Raw genomic sequence first — 26,110 nt, forward strand, 5'->3', positions numbered from 1 at the left:
CAGTGAAGTAATTGAATTCCTTGCAATTCCAACAATTAAAGCAATAACATACAAAAAACAAGCAGCAAAACTAATCTGGATAAAGATGGGTTTTGAGCATGCGATTGAACACCGACTCCGCCTCTCTGATCTCAGTAGGGAGCTCATTCCATATTTTGGGAGCACCTATGGCAAAGGAAGCATCCCCAGCCTTAAAAAGAGCGAGGAATTCAAAGGCGGGTGAGATCAGATGAGAAACGAAGCCGAGATCTGAGACCAAGCGCAACACTACTATTCAAGAGATGAATTAGATCAATCAGGTAACCTGGAGCTTGAGCATTAATGCATTTGAAAATGTACAGAAGTAATTTGAAATGAACCCTTTGTTTAACTGGAAGCCAGTGAAGCTCGTCAAGTAAGCTGGTAGAGGGCTGGTCCCGTCCACAACTAAAAACCAGGCGCGCAGCTTTATTTTGGAGGCGCTGCAAACGCATAAGATCTTTCGCACGTGCACCTAGTAAAAGCGAATTGGCGTAATCGCGACGAGACAGTACCAACCCTCTGACAGCATTGTGACAAGCTTCCTGTGATATAAAACGGCGAATACGCCACGTATATGAAAATTAACATAACTACATATTGAATTGATGTGAACAGACATGTCTAGAGAAGAATCAAGCATAACACCAAGATTTTTCACAGATGATTTTGGATGAATACACAGATTATCAAGTTTGAGTTGAAAATTCTGAAGCGTAGGCAAAACACGGTTATTTGCAAAAACAATGAATTCTGTTTTCTCTTGATTAAGTTGGAGCATATTCATTTATTCTAGCAACACAAGATGTTAATTTAGCAAGAACACATTCACCGTCCCCTATGATCTTAGGATTGAATTCAGCAAAAAGTTGAATGTCATCCGCGTATAACATGAAAAGAAACATCTGTGTGCACGAATGATGTCACCAAGTGGGGCGGTATATAACGTAAACCCTTGTGGGCCTATTATAGAGCCCTGAGGAAGTGAGTACGTGATCATATGCTCTTTGGAAAATGTGTTCTTGACATTGACCTTTACGGTGCGGTTATGAAGATAAGTACTAAACCAAGATTTAACGACACCGCCCATGCCAAATCTAGTCTGAAGCCTATGAAGTAAGATACTATGATCTACAGTATCAAAGGCAGCGGACATGTCCAGTAGAACCATGAAGACAGCATTACATTTGTCAAGAGACTGCAGGATATCGTTCTTAACTTTTAACAATGCAGTCTCCGTACTATGGTTTCGCCTATAGGCCGACTGGTGTTGTTCACCAAGGCAATTGCTGTCAACATAGTCGGTAACCTGACATGTTACTGCCTTTTCCACTACTTTAGACAGAAAGGTAATATTCGCAACAGGGCGATAGCTCTTTAATGAGTTTGGATCCATGGTGTTCTTCTTGATAACAGGTTTTATGATGGAATGTTTCAACCTTGATGGAAATACACCTGATGCAAGAGAAGCATTGACAATTTTTGTTATTACAGGAAGCATGGTATGAAGGTTTTCTTTTACTAACCATGAGGGCATATTAGTATCCAACAGGCATGACTTACTAGGAAATTTCATAATGATATTGTGAACATCTTCAAGAGCGAGTGGCTTAAAACTACACATACTTAAATCTACATTGTCCGTAGCAGTATCTTCATCAGATCTTACACAAGAACTACCTGAGCACACATTATTTCGTATTTTCTCAACCTTTTCTATGAAAAACTTTAGGAACTCATCCGCAAGATCTTCTTGAAAGTCAGGGAGATCTTTGTGTGTCTTTAACAGTACATTGATTGTATTACACATTTCCTTTACAGACCAATTTGTACATTTATTAGTAAAGTAATCGATTTTAGCATTTGTTATAAGTCTACAGACATGGTCTTTCTGATCTTTGAAAGCGGTCTCATCTGCTTCAGAGCGACTTTTCTTCCATCTACGTTCTAGACGCCGACGGATATTCCTCGCTTGATGGATGATATCATTATACCATGGAAGTCTAGGTTTAATGGTACGCGTTTTTGTCACAAGAGGACAAACCTCATCAAGGACAGAAGATGTAATAGACTCATACGAAGCGACAAGAACATTAGGATCTTCACTCTCAGGGAATTCTGCTAAGCGCTCTTCAAGCAAAGTGGTTAATTTATTTTGATCCACTTTACCATACTCACGAGAAGTAGTGGTGACTACCAAAGGTGGAGGTTTTGCACATTGGAAAATGCATGACACAACAAAATGATCAGAGTAATGCAAATTTACGAAACAGTAACTCAAAATAATGCATCAAATTTCATAACTGTAATAGCAAAACCCACTTTAGTCCTGCACATTTTGTTGAAGTTGTCTGAATAGTTCAAACTTTGTAGCCATGGTGACTCCTTCAATACAAAAGGATGCAGAATCACTAAAGCTACTCCAATCTATGGCAAGCCACCCAAGTCATAACGCAGCTACAACGCGCAGTTTCTTTCTCGTTAGGAGTAGCTTATTGACCAATCGAATCAGATTCGTGGTATTAGACACGTTGCGCTGCTATAAACATCCTCGTCCACTGTTTGTTTTGTATTTGCTTTATGTCACTGGCACGAACTGAAAATCATATTTGTGACCGTACAGCACGAATGAGCCGTAAATGTCCTCAATTGTATTCTGAGTTACAGTGTAAAATGGGCATGAAGGTCGTATTCATAGGTACCTCAATTGGGTGCTACGTGTACCTCATTTAATGAGATACACGTAGCACCAAATTGAAATACCTATGAATATGACCTTCATGCCCATTTTACACTGTAACTCAGAATACAATTGAGGACATTTACGGCTCATTCGTGCTGTACGGTCACATTTGTTTTGTACTCGGCGTGTTTGCTGTTGTTGTTGTCCCGGGTTGTTTTTCAGTCTGATTCAAAGACGATGATTATAATAAAAAAATAAAAAATAGAAATGCATGCTGAATTTCTGACAACATCAACGTCCTTTATTATCTCGCTGAAGAATTCGGAGAGTGTTTGTACAAGTCTACCTGTCTAGCTATGCACGCATGCGATTACAGAAATAAGCTTTGTGAAAAATAACCGGCCAATATTGTTTGTACTCTCTGAAATTCTAGAAAATATAGTTTTGTAAACATGTCCTAAATTTTTAGCTAATTTAGATGTTTGAAAATATTCGCACTTTGGTGTTTTAGTAAGGAAGGGCACGCATGGCCTGCAAAATTCCCTGTGTAAATCGAATGCAACTTTTAGTGACTATCACTCACCTGTGGACCTCTCTCTCTCTTCCGAAGGGCATTAAAGCTAAACCACTTGCCGGATATTTTTTTGTACTTGCCGTCAATTAAGTATAATGTATATAATACATGTAGGCTAAAAACTGAGTAGGTACAGGTGGGGCATCTGCAAATGTTCGTACCTCCCTGATATGTAAGTGACAAATAACAGCAAAAACCACTCCCATATCTGTCCATAACTTTGGTCAGTGGAGCGAGCCAGGGGATTTCAAGTGGGTGATTATTGATTGGCAAGTTCCATATTTGGGCATAAGTGCAGTCCACCATTCAATGTGGAGGATGGGCGCGGGCGGGGCTACTTTATCGATTGATTTTTCTGGAGGTCGATAACGGCACTATGTGATACTACGTACATGTACTGGTACATGTAGTACATAGTCTTATTTGGCAGCAAGAGATTTTGTGGTCAAAATCAACGAGTAAGTGATATTCTGAGTGACTTTTGCTTTGAGGGGGCGGGGTATTTCGTTTCAATTTGTTGTCCATTGGCGATGGCGTAGTCAGTAGTCAGTGTACCATCACACTCTAGCTATATGACTCAGACTGACCAATGCCATGACCCGCGGTGACCAGTGACAAGCAGACATTCTAGCAAGAAAAGCAACATTTTCAATGGGTTTAGGTGTAACTTTGCTTTTTTGGCGATGACGATCGATTAGGCATCGGCAAACAATTTTCATATCATAGTGCAATAGATTCCCGTAACCACCGTGTACGTCGTGTTAAATCTGCCACATTTGGCAGAGATACATTTATCATTATAGAAAGCGGGGTGTTTCCACCCATGGGGGCAAGTTCGCCATCACGTGTTTCTGATCACGTGAATGCTGGGAAATAGTGTTTTAGCCATTTTTGGCGTAAAAATAAGATAAAAACAGTATTTGGTGTAGGGCGCCTTTTTGATGAATATGTAAACATGGCAAATTATTGTTTCCGACTGTTGATAAAAGAAACGACATGAAACATAACCGTAAAGAGACGAACTTCACACATCTGTTTGACCTTGCAGTAAATCCTCATTATGAACCCATCTTTATGTCAGTCTGTGTTGCCGATGCCCTTTAAGCACTGAAAGCACAAAGGCGTGGCGAACCAAAAAAAACACCTTCCAGTTCGCACCAAATGTGGTTGTGCTTAATAAATGTTAGCTCTGGTTTAGCCAACGGATGAAACTAGCGAGATTTAGCGGGTAAACCACAACGTTGACAATATTGTACCTTATTATATAGCTTTTGTTCTCAACCGATCAAGATCCAGACAGCCACACCAAGCATTCAACATGTGAAAGATATATTTTGATAGGCCTGATAATGGACAGAAAGTCGAACAGAGATTGAATACAGCTTCACCACGATTTGTTAAATGAAATTTTTTGAAACCAAAAATCACCCTAACTTGTAAAATATATCTTCTTATGGTCCAACAATTAAAGCAATAATATTTTTATTGGGTCAATTTTAAAATTAACTAAATTGGTACATTGACCAATCGGTGTATTTCATTTATAGAATCTTATACACGCTGGGAGGCTAGGTATAGTATCCCGGGTGAGGAGGCCATTGGATAGCCCTATTAGACTTATTAAAACACCGCACCACGACGTACCCAATTTAATATTTAACATGTCATCGCCCCGATATCTTCATGGCAGAAATAGCCATGATAGGTTGAATCCACAGCCACGCATGGTCATTTTGTTCCGACCTGTTTAATAGTTTTGAGACGCATAATGGGCCGAGGGACATCCGACTAAGGCTATTGACAATAGCCTGGTAACTGACCTCTGTGTGTGTGTGAGTGAGCATGGTATACGCCATGAGGTCATCTGCTTTTAGACTGCCTCCACGAGTGGCCTACGCTGCGCTATAGTTCGGCACATGTAAAATCAGAATTTTTGTCAGTTTTTGAGCTCAATACGCACGGTTCTTTCTCAATACGCAAGCTAATGACTATCATATCCTTTCAACACATATATTCAAGTGCAAGCAAAAAAATATGGCTTCTTTAGAATAAAAAAAATCCAAAGATTTTTCGTCTGAATATCAAATCGTGCATAGCACATTCACGTGTATCGATCCCGGTATTGATTTTAATGTATCTGCTGTACAATGTAATTACTAACCAGGCGATGTCGGTGTGCGAAGTCCACTGTTTATTAATCCTAACTCAAATTCCGAGAGTGTAATTCAATTCAAATATGATGGTGGTGTTATTTTTAAGCCTAAAAGAAACATCTTGTGTTTTGGAGTCAACTGGTTTTACCATGTTTAATCAGAGATAATCGTTTATTGTCATCTTATGCAGCGATGCCGATGACTCTGAGATCACTACCCGGGATCACTATTGAAAAATGCACAAAGCGCAAATGTACCGATATGTGCTACTTGTAACCGCATTTGGAACCTGGTTTTTGTTATCCGCGTCATTCTTCAATGGCAGTCTGTTTTGCCGATATTTCAACAGGAATTTAACGTTGGAGCAGCAGTAACGGGATGGCTGGGAAGTTTAACAATAGCAATACTTGGTGTCATAGGTAAGCGTGAACAAATCACTAACTCCGATAAGCCCGCGCGACGTCCTCCGACTTTTCCCACAATCCTGTTCGGCATTTCCTGTTCGCGAAACAAGCACAGGTGATGCGGCACCGGGAAGCGAGGCCGTGCGGATAGGTTAGAAGACTGATTTTTTTTTTTGAGTGGACGCAATACATGAACGCATGACGTCATGTCATTCAAGAGTACCGATTGGATGCAGGATTCAAAATTTGATAATTCAAATATTTCCATAATTACAAGAATATGCAAGTTAAGTCATTCAAATTCATAAATATGTAAATTATTAAAGTTGGAGAAATTGGCGGGCATAGTGCACCGTGCAGTGGCGAAACGATTACCACGAATTTGCCACGGCTAAATCATGACGAACTACTACTTTGTCACAGCTACTGGATTATCATGCACCACCGGTCTCGTTTCAAAGCCTATTGAACTTGAATACTTCAATACGGCAACGTCCGGGGTTACGGTGTTGGTTTTTCTGGATGCATTGCAGCATTACTAATCAATGTAAATAATGTACCCACCTAAGAACTCAGCGGCAGTACGACAATACGAACGGATTTTTCATTCACTTGTTTAACAATGCTTAAAAAGATGGCAAGATCTTATTTTAAGCAATCATGATTTGATTAAGTTTATTCATATAAAGAATAGACTCATTTTCCCCGGTCATTTTCACAGTATAATGTTAAATCCTGCGATACCGTTTTCTCCTCAGGTTGGCCGACAGGTTTCGCATTAAAGCGATGGAGTTGTCGGCAAGTCGGAATAGCCGGAGCTCTCATCTTCTTCGCTGGCACATTGCTGAGCGTCTTTGCAACATCAATTGAACATCTGTTTGCTACTTTTGCGGTACTGATAGGTTTGTAGGGGATTCTGACGATAAATATCTGAAAATGATTACTAGTATGTGAGAAGAGAGTAAATGTCTTATTGTTTAAAGCACGTTCCTCAGCCTAACGTCTGTGCACCTCACGACTAATATGTGACCTGCTACCACGAAATGAGCGTAAAGTTACAAAACAACAACAACAACATAAACAACGTCCTGGCTACTACGTTGGTGGCCTTTGTTCCCTTCGCGAATAGACTAGTGTGCCCCTCCCTTCACAAAGGACATACAGACATACTTCAACTCAATCAGCCAGAATGTCTCAAAACTTTATACTCATTTCGTTGTAGCAGGTCACATATTAGCAATTATTGGGCAATTAGAAATATCGGGCAAGACAGGGACATTATCTGTTTTTAAATTGTCACCATTTATTTCACTCAGTATGACAAACTAAATATTTACCCTCTTATTCTTCAGGGATAGGAAGTGGAATGGCATGGGTGTCACTTGTGACTGTGGTCGAAAGTCACTTTAAGGACAATTTTGCACTCACGTATTCCTTCATATGTACTGGTCTAGCTATGGGAAAATTCGTTCTACCACTGCTTGTCCAAGTTTTTATCGATATTTATGGATGGCGTGGAGGTCTCTTGCTGGAATCTGCTTTGATCTTTCATATGGTAGCCTTTGCTTGTTTATTTAGATCAAATCATTCGCGAACTACTTCTACCACCGAAAGGAAGACGAACAAGGCGGATCACGCGGGTGAAACAAGAAACGCATATAATAATTTGCAATTAAAAATACTGGAAGACAAAGCCTCAGCCTGTCACGCGGGAGGAGAATGCTATGATGGTGTGCACAAATTTGAAGAGAACGCAGCAAGTGTCCAATACACTGAATCACCAGAAAATCGACCATTAAAGTCAGTTTCTGTGATACGATCGGGCCAAAATTTTATACCCACTTTACCTGTATGGATAATAACGTTTGTATACGTTCTTCAAAGTTTTTCATTTACAGCGGTATCTGTTCATATCGTAGCCAAAATGAAAGATACGGGAGCATCCGGCAGCAAAGCAAGTATCGCGTTGTCATTGATAGGTCTTGGCGGTGTGCCAGGGCGGATAATAAACGGCATAGTTATACATCGTAGATGGTTATCACCTATTAAAATCGAAATAACAATAACATGTTTGACTTGCGTGGTGGCGTTTATTGCCAGTGCAGTTGATGGCTACGCTATGTGGATGATTTATGCGACATGCTTAGGGTTCTTTGTCACTGGATTCTTGTTTACAAACATTTTTATTCTAATACAAGAAGTTGATTCAAGTTCAAGGTTCTCCGTCAACATCGGCTTTGTGATGATGTTATCTGCAATTGGGGACGTATGTGCAGGATATCTGGCAGGTAAGCCACTATTTGAATGATCAGCGCGGCATGAAATCGCAAATTAAGAGCAACTAAGGGCCAGTGTATCTGATGTTTTGCATCGCGTTTTTCCATAGGGGGCTCCGGTGATGGACTGTTTATGTACAACTCCTACATACATTCTACGTGCAACACAGGGATGTAAGATGCACTATATCAGGCCCTTGCAACTCATATACATTAACTCAGTGGTAGAGCGCTCGCCCGACAAGCGAGAGGTCTGAGGTTCAAGTCCCCGCACAGGAAGGTATGTCCGGAGTTTTTACTCTGGTATGTCTCCCTGTGCATGTTGTGTTTCCATTTGTAAATTCATGTTTAAATATGCTAGTGTGCGATGCGTAATTCTTCTTTCCCCGTATATTGATATATTAAGAATAACGATTAAGCATCAGTAATTTGATCTCGTGCTCTAGTTTGTTTGAATGCTTCCATGTGTTCCATTTACAACTCTGCATAATTTGCAATGATGCAATATCAATTCAAACGAGTAGATTAGTCATTAACCTGGATGTACCCATGCACCGTGCTCTCAATGCTTTTCCATATTTTACAGGATTGGTACGGGACATAACTGGCAGCTATGAAATAGCATTCTACATGGCGGGAGGAGCTTTACTGTTGGCTCTTTTGTTGACAATCAGCCTTTACCTTTTGGAAATAAGACGAAGGAGTCCAGCGGTCGATTCTTCAAGTGATTTAGACTCAGAAGCTGACGTGTGAAGAACTATCATTCAAAATAGTGCGATCCATTTAGGTCCCATGTCACATGGGAAAACGCGACAACCGACAATTGCTGGAAACTACAGTAAATTATGTTTAATTGTGACCGGTCACTAAGAATCGTCTGTAAAATTTGATAAATCACAGCAAATTGAGGTAAATCTTACAAAATTGTTTCAAATTTTGTTCAAACGGCAAAAATCGCCAAAAATCACCAAAAAATCTGCTAAGCTTAAATTTTACAAATTGGAGATAACTTAGCAGAGATTCTGCAAATCAAAGATATTGTGCGATGTACCGCGTTTTCCCATGTGATATGGGGCCTCCGTTTAGATGTAGAAGAAGAAGTGGAAGGCGAAGAAGACAAGGAAAATGACGGTTATGAAGGACAACAAGAATAAGAAGAACACGAACAAAACATTACACTCTTAAACGATCTACTCATTTATGAATAGAAACTTGTCAAATTTGACAAGTGAGACTCTTCAGATTGAGAAAACAGATTTCTCTTTAAAATGACTTATCAAAATGACATTGTGAAGTTTATTCACAGAGCTAAGGTCATTCACCAAACTCATTTGAATCATGGAAGAACGAGATTACAATTACTATTGTGTAGTCCGTCTTGTTTTGGTACACGGATTATAGAATGAATAGATTCAGTTGTCCAAATTATCTTTTGAGTAAATTATCTTCTAACATGTGGACAAAACAGAAACGTGTCAAAAGAAAATGTGTAATCTTGTCAAATAATGAATGGGAGATATTTGAATAGTTGTTAAAATAAACGGAAACTATTCATTTTGATAAGATTGTCGGTTCAAAGTTTTAATGTACCTAATCATAGGCCTAGATCCGGGGGGATGGGGGGGGGGGTAAACAATCTTCCCCCCAATGTGCACCGTGCAGTGGCGAAACGATTACCACGAATTTGCCACGGCTAAATCATGACGAACTACTACTTTGTCACAGCTACTGGATTATCATGCAGCACCGGTCTCGTTTCAAAGCCTATTGAACTTGAATACTTCAACACGGCAACGTCCGGGGGTTACGGTGTTGGTTTTTCTGGATGCATTGCAGCATTACTAATCAATGTAAATAATGTACCCACCTAAGAACTCAGCGGCAGTACGACAATACGAACGGATTTTTCATTCACTTGTTTAACAATGCTTAAAAAGATGGCAAGATCTTATTTTAAGCAATAATGATTTGATTAAGTTTATTCATATAAAGAATAGACTCATTTTCCCCAGTCATTTTCACAGTATAATGTTAAATCCTGCGATACCGTTTTCTCCTCAGGTTGGCCGACAGGTTTCGCATTAAAGCGATGGAGTTGTCGGCAAGTCGGAATAGCCGGAGCTCTCATCTTCTTCGCTGGCACATTGCTGAGCGTCTTTGCAACATCAATTGAACATCTGTTTGCTACTTTTGCGGTACTGATAGGTTTGTAGGGGGATTCTGACGATAAATATCTGAAAATGATTACTAGTATGTGAGAAGAGAGTAAATGTCTTATTGTTTAAATCACGTTCCTCAGCTCAACGTCTGTGCACCTCACGACTAATATGTGACCTGCTACCACGAAATGAGCGTAAAGTTACAAAACAACAACAACATAAACAACGTCCTGGCTACTACGTTGGTGGCCTTTGTTCCCTTCATGAATAGACTAGTGTGCCCCTCCTTCACAAAGGACATACAGACATACTTCAACTCAATCAGCCAGAATGTCTCAAAACTTTATACTCATTTCGTTGTAGCAGGTCACATATTAGCAATTATTGGGCAATTAGAAATATCGGGCAAGACAGGGACATTATCTGTTTTTAAATTGTCACCATTTATTTCACTCAGTATGACAAACTAAATATTTACTCTCTTATTCTTCAGGGATAGGAAGTGGAATGGCATGGGTGTCACTTGTGACTGTGGTCGAAAGTCACTTTAAGGACAATTTTGCACTCACGTATTCCTTCATATGTACTGGTCTAGCTATGGGAAAATTCGTTCTACCACTGCTTGTTCAAGTTTTTATCGATATTGATGGATGGCGTGGAGGTCTCTTGCTGGAATCTGCTTTGATCTTTCATATGGTAGCCTTTGCTTGTTTATTTAGATCAAATCATTCGCGAACTACTTCTACCACCGAAAGGAAGACGAACAAGGCGGATCACGCGGGTGAAACAAGAAATGCATATAATAATTTGCAATTGAAAACATTAGAAGACAAAGCCTCAGCCTGTCAAGCGGCAGGAGAATGCGACGATAGTGCGCAAACGTTTGAAGAGAACGCAGCAAGTGCCCAATACACTGAATCACCGGCAAATCTAACATTAAAGTCAGTTTCTATGATACGATCGTGCCCAAATGTTATACCCACTTTACCTGTATGGATAATAACGTTTGTATACGTTCTTCAAAGTTTTTCATTTACAGCGGTATCTATTCATTTCGTAGCCAAAATGAAAGATACGGGAGCATCCGACACCAAAGCAAGTGTCGCGTTGTCATTAATAGGTCTTGGCGGTGTGCCAGGGCGGATAATAAACGGCATAGTTATACATCGTAGATGGTTATCACCTATTAAAATCGAAATAACAATAACATGTTTGACTTGCGTGGTGGCGTTTATTGCCAGTGCAGTTGATGGCTACGCTATGTTGATGATTTATGCGACATGCTTAGGGTTCTTTGTCACTGGATTCTTGTTTACAAACATTTTTATTCTAATACAAGAAGTCGATTCAAGTTCAAGGTTCTCCGTCAACATCGGCTTTGTGATGATGTTATCTGCAATTGGGGACGTATGTGCAGGATATTTGTCAGGTAAGCAACTATTTAAATGATCAGCGCGGCATTAAAGAGCAACTAACATGACTAATGGCCAGTGTATCTGATGTTTTGCATCGCGTTTTTCCATGGGGGCTCCGGTGATTGTATGGACTGTTTAATGTACAACTCCATCCTACCTACATTCTACATGCAACACAGGGATGTAGGATGCACTATATCAGGCCCTTGAAACTCCTATACGTATACATCAGCTCAGTGGTAGAACGCTCGCCCGACAAGCGAGAGGCCTGGGGTTCAAGTCCCTGCACAGGCAGGTATGTCCGGAGTTTTTATTCTGGTATGTCTGCCTGTGCATGTTGTGTTTCCATTTGTAAATTCTTCTTTCCCTGTATTGATATAATAAGAATAACGATTAAGCATCATTAATTTGTGCGCTAGTTTGTGATGTTTGAATGTTTCCACGTTCCCGTGTATGATGCGTAAGCCTCTTTCTCTGTTCGTATAATTATATTAGGCTGGCGGGTAAGCATCATTAATTGATCTCGTACACTGGTATGTAATGTGTTGTTTGTACTGTTTACCATTGACTGTTCATATCCATAAGTACCAGACTTTATAAGGGACTGTGTAGCTCAGTGGTAGAGCGCCCGCCCGACATGTTTAAATATGCTAGTGTGCGATGCGTAATTCTTCTTTCCCCTGTATATTGATATATTAAATAATGATTAAGCATCAGTAATTTGATCTCGTGCTCTAGTTATGTGATGTTTGAATGTTTCCATGTGTTCCATTTACAACTCTGCATAATTTGCAATGATGCAATATCAATTCAAACGAGTAGTTAACCAGGATCTACCCATGCACCGTGCTCTCACCCCTTTTCCATATTTTACAGGATTGATACGTGACATTACTGGCAGCTATGAAATAGCATTCTACATGGCGGGAGGTGCTTTACTGTTGGCTCTTTTGTTGACAATCAGCCTTTACTTTTTGGAAATAAGACGAAGGAGTCCAGTGGTCGATTCTTCAAGTGCTTCAGACTCAGAAGCTGACGTGTGAAGAACTATCATTCAAAATAGTGCGATCCATTTAGGCCCCATGTCACATGGGAAAACGCGATAAATCACCCCAGCCGACAATTGCTGGATATTACAGTAAATTATGCTAAATTGTGACCGGTCACTAAGAATCGTCTGTAAAATTTGATAAATCACCGCAAATTGAGGTAAATCTTACAAAATTGTTTCAAATTTTGTTCAAACGGCAAAAATCGCCAAAAATCACCAAAAAATCTGCTAAGCTTAAATTTTACAAATTGGAGATAACTTAGCAGAGATTCTGCAAATCAAAGATATTGTGCGATGTAGGCCTACCGCGTTTTCCCATGCGACATGGGGCCTCCGTTTAGATGTAGAAGAAGAAGAAGTGGAAGGCGAAGAAGACAAGGAAAATGACGGTTATGAAGGACAACAAGAATAAGAAGAACATGAACAAAACATTACACTCTGAAACGATCTACTCATTTATGAATAGAAACTTGTCAAATTTGACAAGTGAGACTCTTCAGATTGAGAAAACAGATTTCTCTTTAAAATGACTTATCAAAATGACATGTCGAAGTTTATTCACAGAGGTCATTCACCAAACTCATTTGAATCATGGAAGAATGAGATTACAATTACTATTGTGTAGTCCGTCTTGTTTTGGTACACGGATTATAGAATGAATAGATTCAGTTGTCCAAATTTATCTTTTGAGTAAATTATCTTCTAACATGTGGACAAAACAGAAACGTGTCAAAAGAAAATGTGTAATCTTGTCAAATAATGAATGGGAGATATTTGAATAGTTGTTAAAATAAACGGAAACTATTCATTTTGATAAGATTGTCGGTTCAAAGTTTTAATGTACCTAATCATAGGCCTAGATCCGGGGGGATGGGGGGGGGGGTAAACAATCATCCCCCCAATGTAGATGCCTATATTTGAGTTTCTGGTCAAATTAACTTCAAATTTGGCCATTTTAGCCCCCAAAGCCCTTTTTTCACGCTACCCGCAAATTTATTCCACTTTTGCACAATATTTCATCAGTTTAGCTTCAAAATGGCACAATCTTTCGGGCGCTTCGCGCGCATTTGTACCATTAACTTATTTAGTGGCCAAAAGGTGCCAGATTCACCATATTTTAAGAAATATTTTTCAACTCCACCAACCCCCCCAATGTCAAAAAGAAATCTACGACATCAAAATGAACAGTATATCTCATCAAAACGAATAGGCCTTGCTATAGGATCAAAAATAAATAAAGCGCGCGAAAATTTCGCTCAAATGGGCCTGAAACATGGCCTGAAACCGCAGGGGCAAATGAAGATTCACATTGGTCAACTTCGAGCCAGAGGGGCCCCTTACCCCCTACCTCCGGTCGGAACGCCTCTGGCGAGTAACTAAATATTAATTATTTTTCATAGACCTAAATACTACTCGTATAGACGAATCCAATTTCACGCATTCCTACACCTCAATGGCAGCTGTAGCTGGGTCCCCCTTAGGTCTATCCCATCTAAAACGTGAAATGATGTGGCCTTGGCGGGGATATTAAACTGCATTCCATCACCCGTGTTATATATCGACAAAAGAATGATGAAAGTTTACAACACAATACAATTCAACATCGATTTTTAAGCGGATTTAATCCACCCAATTGGGCAGTAAAACACCAGTTTGGTGCAGACGGGACCCAGTAATGGCCGACTAAGACCCGCTCTGAGGCAGGGCCAAGAAAAGCCGCTTTAAGTCTGGCCTAACAGGCTTGCGTAGACTACGGCTACAGAAGACTGATTTCGAGAAATACAAATTTTACCGAAGCCTGGGGCTAATCCTACAAGCCTGGCCCACAGGCTAACAAAGCCTCGATGCTATGGTAGCCGTGCTTCGGGGAACGTGTTTTCAGTTAAGCCTGGCCTTACGACGTCACCTCTTAAGCCTTGCGGCTAGACTAGCCAACTGCTAAGCCACCCGTCGAGAAATTCGCCCTTAGTGACTAGTCTTTTATATTTGAGGACGAGATAGAAACTTTTGCACAGTATTATTTCTAGGGCATGAGAACACAAACATATCGAATTGTATTCTAAATACCAGGGATGTCCTTCTGATATCAAATAATTTTGTGAAATTTGTAATATAATACAAATTTTATGGCAAATAATTCCACCAAAGACCTTACAATTTCAAAACCATGGATATCAACTTTGAGCCCAAGATTAGCATATTCTCATATTTGTCAAGTTTTCTCTAATGGGCATCAACAATATTTACTTCAAAGGGTATGGCTAACTTAATATTTGAAAGTCCAAAGTTCAAAAGTGCGTGACACTGATTCTTTGCAAAGAATATGATAAAATACCAATTATATAATCAATATTAATATTATCATATATCTACGCAGCGATGCCGATGACTGTGAGGTGACTATTGAAAAATGCACAAAGCGCAAATGTGCCGATATGTGTTGCCATTGACCACATTTGGAAGCTTTTTTTTGTTATCCGCGTCCTTCTTCAATGGCAGTCTGTTTTTGCCGATATTTCAACAGGAATTCAACGTTGGTGCAGCAATAACGGGATGGCTGGGAAGTTCAACAATAGCAATACTTGGTGTTATAGGTAAGCGTTACAGCAGTTCTCGCCATACGCCAGAGTTTCTAGAATGCTGCTAAAATAAGTAAGAAAATTTTAATGCTAATTTATTGCACATTCTAGGGAAGCGTGGTTACCTTTTTAAATTCGCCGAGTCGAGTGGGAGGTTTTTTTGAATGAAATTGTTTTTGTGTTAAAACTTAAGCATTCCATGTATAAAAGAATATACGAATATTAACTGCACATCATATATTACGATTCGTGATACCCAATCGTGCTAAAATATATGTGGTTTAGGAGGCAGAGAATTTTATTTCAATTTTATATACGCCAAAATATTTTCTGAATTTAGTCAAAATTAACACTCAATTGCCCGGAGGGGGTTCTCCCTGTTTGAAGGTATACGGGGATGTGCCACGGTTTTGGGGTACCTTTTCTGCAATTTTGGTATATCAATGGGTGGGTTTTCAGTGGAGACCAATGCGCCCAATTGGGCGCATTTGGGCAAAAGTGCCCCTACAAGCGTCCAATTAGGGCAAATTTGGGTGCTTTTTGGATGTTTTTTGTTAAAAATTGGTATACTGATGGGTGGCAAAAATAGCAAAAAGTAGGTATAGAGAAAGTCAGCATCCGAAAGTCTGCGTGGCACATCCCCGTAATTTTTTTTTCGAAGAACCCCCCCTCCCCGGGCTCAATTGATGGTGAAAATTTTATGTACATTTTACATAGGTAGGTATGTTCATAAAATTTTGAAGTTCAATATTTTTAGCTGAAAGTTCTTTCATTTGAAAGAGAATCAAATTACCTAAACAATAAGGGGTCAATCATGTTTCTAGTGCATATACTTTTGAAGTTACAGACAAAAATAGTGTCACCAAATTGACCAAAATGTTTTGTGTGAAATTGTGACAGCAGGCACATGTACAATGTACACTACTGTATGTGACCCCAGATGACCTCATATTCTTTACTGTAAGAAAGCTGTTTTGGATGGTCTTGATTTACACACAAATTGCTTTTGAGCTAAATCGAGTGTCAACTTGGTGGAACATGGATTGCACGTGATAGTTTATGAATCCAGTATCATGCCAGTACCAACATAAGTCAGCATCACTTAGGTTTTGGTTGTCAAAATTAATTTTTAGTAATTTTTTCCATTGAGCCCCACAGTAAAGCCATTTTTGGACTGTACAGGCACATTCCACTTCCCTATGGACGAATATCGCCACCTATAGTGTGTGATATGAGCCTGACTAACTTAGGTCCCTACTAAAGAGTACTGTTTTGTCTTTATGGGAATCTAATCTTTTAATACCTGAAAGAAACTTTTGGGACCTACGTGGACTTTTCCTATAAATTGCAAAAATTCAGACCGTCTTACAAGAAAAATCATTAATGGTAGGCTGACTGGGCTCCAAACCTCGCAACCGACGCGATGTCCTGCAGAGCACGTGGCCGAAATCAAAATCGATTTATGTATTGTGTATGTATCATAGGACCCTCGTATTAATTGTCTATAATATTATTATTATGTGCTTGAGAATTCAACAATATTAATAATGGAAGCTCTATTATAATACACATTAATGTTTTAAGCAGATAAAACTCCAAAATATGGTACGTTTTCTGTCTTTGCATGTCACGTGGTATGTTGAAGTAATGAAGTTGCGATTATATGTTTCAATTTTCACGATGACACCAACAAGTCCTTGTGGCCGAGCGGTCTTAGGCGCTGGTGATATGTCGATACTGTATACATGATATATAGCGGCGCAGTGCAGCGTGGGTTCGAGCGCCACCTCTGCCGAACTAAATTTCCTTCCTTTTTTAAATTTCATATTATGTTAGGGAAATATGACTGGGAGAATGTATGTATGGCGAAGAGTGGTGTGGGTAAGCGTAAACAAAATCGTCTGAAATGCCATTCACATGACTCCGTTAAGCCCTATCGCGCGCGACGTCCTTCGACTTTTCCCACAATCCTGTTCGGCATTTCCTATGATCCTGTTCGCACAGGGTATCGGGCACCGGGAAGCGAGGCCGTGTGAATAGTTTAGAAGACTGATGGATTTAGTTTAAAAATTTTTTCCTGCGTGGACACAGTAGGCCTACATGAACACATGACGTCATGTCATTCAAGAGTATCGATTGGTTACAAGATTCAAATATTCCATGATATTGGTTAAAAGTTGTACATTTTGTAATCAAACTTTAATTTTCGCTTGCTTTGATATGTATCTCTTCTTAAATGAATTACGCGGTTCACAATTACGGTGGCCCACACATGCAAGTAAAGCCATTTCAATTTATATAATGAGTAATTATTAAAGTTGGAAAAATTGGCGGTCATATTGTATCGTATGCACCGTACAGTAGCGAAACGGTTACCACGAATTTGTCACGGCTACTGTTTTATTATGTAGCACTGACCTCATTAAACCGATTGAACTTGAACACGGGTTTTCGTATCGGATGTATTGCAGCAAACTAATTAATTCAAATAATGTATCCCCACCTACGAACTCAGCGGCAGTACGAACGAATTTTTTTATTTACTTGTTTAATAATGCTTAAAAAGATGGCAAAATCTTATTATTAAGCATTCATAAAAGTAAACTCATTATCACAGCATAATGTTAAATCCTGCAATACCGTATTCTCCCCAGGTTGGCCGACAGGTTTCGCATTAAAGCGATGGAGTTGTCGGCAAGTAGGAGTAGCCGGAGCTCTCATCTTCTTCGCTGGCACATTGCTGAGCGTCTTTGCAACTTCAATTGAGTATCTGTTTGCTACTTTTGCGGTACTGACAGGTTTGTAGAGGGAGTCTGTTGATAAATATCTGAAAATGATTACTAGTATGTGAGGAGAGAGTAAATGTCTTTCCAATTGTTTAAAGCATGTTCCTCAACGTCTGCGTACCTCACGACCCCTCCCCATAGAGACCCCTTTAAAGATTGGCTTTCTAGCCTCTGACAATAATTATGTAAATTAACTAATATGTGACCTGCTACTACAAAACATGATGCAGTCATGTCTACAGTAGAATTCATCTCGACCTTTGCAGGACTTAAACCCCATTAAAAGCTATTAAACCAAGATAACACTCATTGAAGCAGCTCAACTGATTAAATCAGATCTTCTCTGGTTGTGCACAAGTGTCTGTTTTTTCAATGTGCGATATCGCAATAAAGCTGGTATTATAGCTTCAGTTGGGTAACCGATTATAAAGGAAACGAAAGGAAACAAAGGTATGTGTACCTTTGTTCACGAAATGAGACAAAGACCTGCTTTTTGTTAACCAGCATTCTTCAAAATGAGCAACATAATGGTTGTTGACTTAACACGGGTTGGAAATAATTTCTTCATATTTTTGGTGTTATCTGTCGTTTACATATCCTTCCTAAAACACAAAAGTGTGACCCTCTCCAAACATCTAAATTAGCTAAAAATCTAGGACATGTTACAAAACTATATTTTCTAGAACCTATTTAGAATAGTTTAAATGTAGCTTTTACCGTTTTTTGTGGCATCCTTCAGAAGTGAGCGGTCCGATACCAATATTTTCGGTCAAATCTCCATTCAATTAACACGGGGAGTTGGCTAGCTATGCCTTGCCCTCACTCATATTTTACAAAAGTGCGACCATTTCTGAACATCTAACCTAGCTGTAATTTTAGGTCATGTTAGAGAAATATATTTGCTAGAAGTTTTGGAGAATAAATAAAATATTGGCTGGTTATTTTTCACACAGTGATGTTAACTAGGCAAGTGTCCATTCTTCCAACATACATGTACATCATTTGTAGAGGTCACGCGTCAATGGTGAGAGCACTGTGTATTGTGTATAGGAAAACGGACAGTAACTGCAGTATGATCAACGTAAAGTCGCGAGAAACGCCCTGGCTACTGCGTTGATGGCCTTTGTTTCCTTCGTTAATGGCCCACTGTGCTCACATTCACATAGGGCATAAAGACATACTTCTGGCTTGAACAGGTGCGCGGCAAACAAAGAACATCAACTCAATCAGCCAGAGTGTCTCAAAACTATCAACTTGTCACTTTATAGATGAGTTGACTTCTGACGTCAATGCCTGGCAGTATGCGCACGCATCATCAAAATTTCCATTGTTTTTTGCCTAGCAGTATGCGCGCGCATCATATTTTGTTCAGGGCTCGTGTTTTTAAAACTCCCGCCACATCACAATAAGACTATTGAATAGTGTAGTGGTTGCATGGGGTTCGCTAAAGCATAAAGATATACCGGTCCCTTGCCTTTGTTGATCAACATTGAGGTCAACTCATCTATACTCATTTCATTGTAGCAGGTTATAATACATCATTAGCTTTTAGAAATATGTTTTTAATAGCATATATAAAGAATAATACAGAAATATCAGGCAAGACAACAGGGACATTTATTTGTATACCATACCACATTATTTCATTGAGGCAATAAAAACAAATTAGTTCGATCTTTCGATCGACCATCGATGTTTGGTCAATCCTTATTATTTTTGAAATCAATTAGTTGACTATTGTTAATTGTGATAACATGTGGATCTTTGCATGTATTGCTGTTGCCCAATATAAATTAAACATTAGTTCTGATTAATTAGTTGTTAGTTCATTAATAATAATCATCGAAGCAGCATTAACGGTCGATCCAAAGATCCAAAGTTCTAGTGCCTTCAGACAGTATGACAAACTCAATTTTTACACTGTTGTTTTTCAGGGATAGGAAGTGGAATGACATTGGTGTCTCTTGTTACCATGGTCGAAAGCCACTTCAAGGACAATTTTGCTCTCACCTATTCCTTCATAAGTACCGGCGTACCCGTGGGTAAATTCGTTCTACCACCGCTTATCCAAGTTTTTATCAATATTTATGGATGGCGTGGAGGTCTCTTACTGGAATCTGCTTTGATCTTTCATATTGAACCTTTTGCTTGTTTATTCAGATCAAATCATCCGCAAAGTTCTTCTACCACTGAAAGGAAAACGAACATGGCAAATCACGAGGCTGAAACAAGAAGTGACGCATATAATAATTTGCAATTGCAAATATTGGAAGACACAGCCTCATCCTGTCACATGGGAGGAGAATGTGACGATGATGTGCAAGAGTTTGAAGAGAACGCAACAAGTCCCCAATACACTGAATCACCGGAACAGCTACCATCAAAGTCAGTTTCTATGATACGATCGTGTCCAAATTTTATACCCACTTTACCTGTGTGGATAATAACGTTCGTATACGTTCTTCAAAGTTTTTCATTTACAGCGGTATCTGTTCATATCGTAGCCAAAATGACAGATACGGGAGCATCCGGCACCAAAGCAAGTATCGCGTTGTCATTGATAGGTCTTGGAGCCGTGATCGGGCGGATAATAAACGGCATAGTTGTACATCGTAGATGGTTATCGCCTATTAAAATCGAAATAACAATAACATGTTTGACTTGCGTGGTAGCGTTTATTGCCAGTGCAGTTGATGGCTACGTTATGTTGATGGTTTATGCGACATGCTTAGGGTTCTTTGTCCCTGGATTCTTGTTTACTAACATTTATATTCTAATACAAGAAGTCGATTTAAGTTCAAGGTTCTCCGTCAACATCGGCTTCGTGACGATGTTATCTGCAATTGGGGACGTATGTGCAGGATATTTGCCAGGTAAGCCACTCATCGGATGCTATTTGTATGATCAGCGGCATGAAATCACGAATTTAGAGCTATAAAGGGCCAGTGTATCTGATGTTTTGCATCGCTTTTTTGCACAGGTGATCTCCGGTGATTGTATGAACTGTTCAATGTACAACTAAATCCTACATACATTCTACATGCAACACAGGAATGTAGGATGCACTATAATCAGGCCCTTACTCCTGTGTGCAACTGAAAGATGTCTGGATTTTGCAAACAGTAAATGGTCTAGATATATAATGCATTCGTGGGGCCTGCCAAAAATAGCTTAGCCCCCTTCTCGGTCTGCCAAAAAATCTTTTCCCCCTAATTTTACCACCCCCTCATAATTATTGCACAGCCCCTTAACCATTTACAGCTCTGAATAATTTGCAATGATTCAATATCAAAGGAGTAGATAGTCAATAACGCGGTGACTAAAACGTGTCCCTGACGAAAATGCAAAGTTTGTGAAGCGCGTATGCAGGAAATTTTTCCCCTACCCCTTCCAACACCTTGATCCGCCTGTGCACCGTGCTCTCAACGCTTTTCAATTTTTACAGGATTGATACGGGACATTACTGGCAGCTATGAAATAGCATTCTACATTGCGGGAGGAGCTTTCCTGTTGGCTCTTTTGCTGACAATCAGTCTTTACTTTTTGGAAATAAGACGAAGGAGTCCAGTGGTCCATTCTTCAAGTGCTTTAGAGTCAGAAGCTGATGTGTGAAGAACTGTCATTCATAATGACGATCCATAGTGCGATCCATTTAGGCAGATGGGGAAACGCGATAAATCGACCAAAACCGACAATTGCTGAAAATTCCAGTAAATTGCTGAAAATTATGCCAAATTGTGCCCAATCACTAAGAATCGTGTTAAATCTGACCAAATTGTTTCAAATTTTGTTCAAATGGCTAAAATCGCCAAAAAAATCTGCTAAGAAAGCTTTTAAAAAATTATAAAATTGCTTGAACTCAAAGTATATATTGACTAAAATTATGCTAAATTGTGACCGATCACTGCATTGCATAATAGTAATTTTATAAATAATCATTCAAGTAGGAAGTTTTGTTGCTTACATCTACTGTAGATATGCTGATATGTGTATGGATGAAGTAGCAGGCCTAGGCATGTGTTGCATTTATATATGTTATTTTGTCAAATTAATTTATTTCATATTGCAAAATCCTTGAAAAGCATGCTACAACTATGCATTCTAATTATAAATCTTGCATTTTATTTGATTTTGACGTCATTTATAGAACACTTTATTTATTTATTTATTTATTTATTTATTTATTTATTTATTTATTTATTTATTACATTCGGCCGAAGCCAGGCTAAACCCAATAGTGCTCAGAGGCTACTAAATTCAAGGGATGCCTCAAGATATGACGGGACAGGGGTGTGGAAGGAGGTCCGATTTTAGAAGCAGGCGGAAAACCGGAGCACCTGGAGAAAAACCTGCGAGGACAAGCATGGATCGGCAACCAAACTCACATGTGGCACCGCGGGGAATTGAACCCGGGCCATAGTGGTGAGAAGCGAGTGAGAAGACCACTGCACTAACCCGCCCTCCCTAATATAAATATGCCATTATCATGATTATGCCATGCGGTACCAAGCTATGCCAACAGATAATGCCATATGTTAGGTATCAGGCAGCATTTTATGGTATATCATAATAATCATTAATCTACTTAGGAATAATTAATGCACTCATTTAAACACAATCACAGCTAACGGCTGAATTGAAATACAATTTACACGTATAATTAAAACGCATTGTACAATATTAAAATACACACAGAGCACAATTTGACCAATATGGTCCTTCCTGCAACCAATTCTAATAGCAAAACAGAATTTATTACACTTATGACATTCACAAATATCCAAGTGGCATCTCAAACGATTAAGGGTAGACTAGGTATTGTTGTTCGAAGCAACCAAAAAAAAACAACCTTTTTTTCATTATCTAAATCAATATATTATTGAAAAATAACACTTTGATGTTTTGTAAAATTCATTCAACAAATCATATACTTTGAACATTTGCTTGATTGTTGTTAATGAGTTTACGTTTTACAAAAGTGTTGTTGTTTCAGCCCTTTTTACAACATAACTCAAGAACCACATGACCTAGAAAAGTATATGAAATGATCAATGCAATTTTTACCAATGCTCACTACTATTCGCAAGATGATGTGAACTACCAAATCGCAACAGTCTAGAATAGTTGCTAACCTTAATGTACCAATTAATATCTCAGGTTTATTGATTCCATTTGACAGACAACCTTGTGTAATTATTTCAGATACCCCATGCGTAGTTTCTCGTAGTAGGGCATGCAATAGTCGAGGCAATGAAGATCTGCCTTACAAAGATCAGCTGTTGTAGCTTCCTTTGATCTAGACGGTTGACGAAACTCGGAGCTGGTTAACGCGGTTTTCATCTGCTTCAAGAAATCAAAGTGTAACAGTTCCCTTGAAACTTGCCACGTTTGGATAATCTCATATCCAGAATTCCACTGTAACAGATCGTCGGTGTACGGGAGACCCATAGCATTACAATAAGCCTTCAAGAGTGTGTCAGGATTCATCGCTAAATCATCTCCATCTAACACAACAGGATCTGAATCATAGTTGTCTTTGATATGCTGATATAAATCATACATTTCTTTGAAGAAATAACCTGAAGGTACTCTAGAATCTGGCAAAGAACTCAGACTGAACGCATCATATGGACCATCTTTACCGTTCTGATAGATGCATTTCTTCCAAGATGTCAATACTTTAAGAGGATGTCGTATCAAGAAGGAATGCTTGTATCCGTCTGGAATGGCATCATATCTGGTTGTAATCGCGTAGCTGTTTGCCTTCACAATTACCACTTCCTTTTCAAGAAAATCGGCTTCTAATTGGTGTTTATACCACAGATAGTCCGTATATTTAGCCTCATAGCCAACGCCCGCAGGAACATCATACTTGACATCGATGTCCTCTTCAGAACGTGTGTAGCGGGCATCAGACCCGTAACGCATGGCACCGACGAACGGCTCGTACCATATCTGCGAATGAGGCACAAAACTAAGGCATTTTGTCAAAACGGTTGATAAAGATCTTGGCGTAGACCATAGAATTACTTTCACCGGTTTCTTCATGTTGTCGGTTGGATTGGTATATGATCTATTGCTTGGTGAGCTGTTTCTGAAATTGGAATATTTACAACCGATGTTATCGTATTTAATAATATCATTATTTTAATAGAAAACATATTATTCTTTATATCAGTTTTTGAACAGACTGTTACAACGAAACCCTTCACCATCATGACCATATTCAATATCAGCGGATGACTGATTTATTCGAGATTCCAAATCCAAATGGGGTCGTGAGGGAAAATTTGGGGTCTCAAGATTTTAATACTTTTTCTCTTGAAATAATCGACTCACGGCGTAAATGTAATCAATTACAAAATAAATCCGGCAACACATCTGTGAATCGCAGAAAAAACAAGCATTTGTTCCATAGAACCCTCCTTAGCTATACTTTTCTTTAAAGCTTAATCACACCTCTAACTAACACATCCTCCCTTGCACATTTGATATTAATAATCCATGAGTAATTTGGTAAATAATTAAATTTGAAAATAATATCCGTGATAGGCCTAAATGAACAAATATAAATTTATTCTGAACCTGGGATGTGGAATTCACTGGTCCAATACGATCAAGATTTTCTCTACCATATGCCACATACAATACTGACCACAATAACATGCAGCTATACATAACCACTTCCTGATGGTTGATTGGATGCTTTACCTTCTATCCAAAAATCGTATATCCTGAATCAAATATTTCCTACTCTTTGAGAGCTTTCGATATGATCAATGTCTTCTTCTTCTCCTTCACATGCAGTTACCAAAGCATTATCACATTTTTCCTTATGCTGAGATTAGACAAAAACAGATTACTGGAGCTATTCGGAATTCAGCTTAAATTCCAGTCCGGGATACCAGTACATGTAAGCTCGTGTATACATTTGATATATGATTCTGTCGATTATTGAAAAATAATACGATATATATGATCCACCTAAGATCCATCCTCCTTATGACTCGGTCCATGCTAATTAAGCGAAATATGAAAAACAGATTATTGTATGTCGATATACTACTTACGCATCGAAGGTTTGATTAGAAAAACATATTGATTTTTCAAAACTTATATTATCACACATAAATGATACAAAAAAAACCCTGAAATTCTTTCTGAACCTGGGAAGCGGAATTTATTGCTCCGACCATGACTACATGCAGCTAACATTATGCTACCAGTTTTCGGATGTTCACTTAATTCACCTAATGTAAGACCTGATGAGAGTGGTCTTTCACAAGTAGATATCCTGGACAAGGACAGACTCAGTGGATCTGCAGGACGAGAACGGATTCCTGGTAGACATTTTCAACTTGGAATCATAATATATTATGGTCTATATAATCAAAATGAGTTTTTAGTTATTACTGGAAACAGTGTATAATTCCAATATTTCCTTCCTATAGTCTGTATGCCTTCCTCGAGGCAGTAATCCAGACTTTTTTAAATTATATCTCTAAAAGTAATGATGATAAGTATATAAAAGTATAGGCTATATCTTATACACTGTAGATAAAATTATGACATAATATATAAAGCGTGTTTATAGAAAATGTAATGAGTTTTGAGCACATCATTTACGAGTTCTTACATATATACCGTAACTATGTGCAGTTTATAGTGAATCAAATTTACAGCACATAATTCCTACACCTGGATGTCACATAAGAGACTAGGGAATATTGTTGTTTGCCCTACACATGGATACCACGTTAGATGAAGTAGTAGGCCTAGACATATGTAATTGCATTTATATATGTTGTTTTGTCAAATTAATTTATTTCGTATTGAAAAATCCTTGAAAAGCATGCTACAACTATGCATTCTAATTCTATATCTTGCATTTTATTTGATTTTGACGTCATTTATAGAACACAGAATATAAATATGCCCTTATCATGATTATGCCATGCGGTACCAAGCTATGCCAACATAAAATGCCATATGTTAGGTATCAAGCAGCATTT

General features: G+C 38.8%; 2 protein-coding genes across 2 annotated transcripts; one reads left to right on the forward strand and one right to left on the reverse strand.

Moving 5' to 3' along the window:
• The first annotated feature begins 85 nt into the window (after positions 1-85).
• Positions 86-21,710, forward strand: LOC140163581 (uncharacterized). Its single transcript, XM_072186895.1, has 10 exons — positions 86-215; positions 1,435-1,520; positions 5,778-5,847; positions 6,591-6,734; positions 7,185-8,120; positions 10,170-10,313; positions 10,761-11,696; positions 17,967-18,110; positions 20,033-20,971; positions 21,544-21,710. The coding sequence occupies exons 1-10, from the start codon at positions 86-88 to the stop codon at positions 21,708-21,710; spliced, it is 3,696 nt and encodes a 1,231-aa protein (XP_072042996.1).
• Positions 21,711-22,824: 1,114 nt separating this feature from the next.
• On the reverse strand, positions 22,825-25,016 carry LOC140163964 (uncharacterized). The gene is made up of 2 exons (XM_072187257.1): positions 24,810-25,016; positions 22,825-24,192 (listed from the first exon to the last, which is right to left on the reverse strand). The coding sequence occupies exon 2, from the start codon at positions 24,144-24,146 to the stop codon at positions 23,292-23,294; it is 855 nt and encodes a 284-aa protein (XP_072043358.1). The 5' UTR covers positions 24,147-24,192; positions 24,810-25,016; the 3' UTR covers positions 22,825-23,291.
• Between the last annotated feature and the right edge of the window lie 1,094 nt (positions 25,017-26,110).

The sequence above is a fragment of the Amphiura filiformis genome, chromosome 11 (assembly GCF_039555335.1).
Source record: "Amphiura filiformis chromosome 11, Afil_fr2py, whole genome shotgun sequence".
NCBI classification, from domain to species: domain Eukaryota; kingdom Metazoa; phylum Echinodermata; class Ophiuroidea; order Amphilepidida; family Amphiuridae; genus Amphiura; species Amphiura filiformis.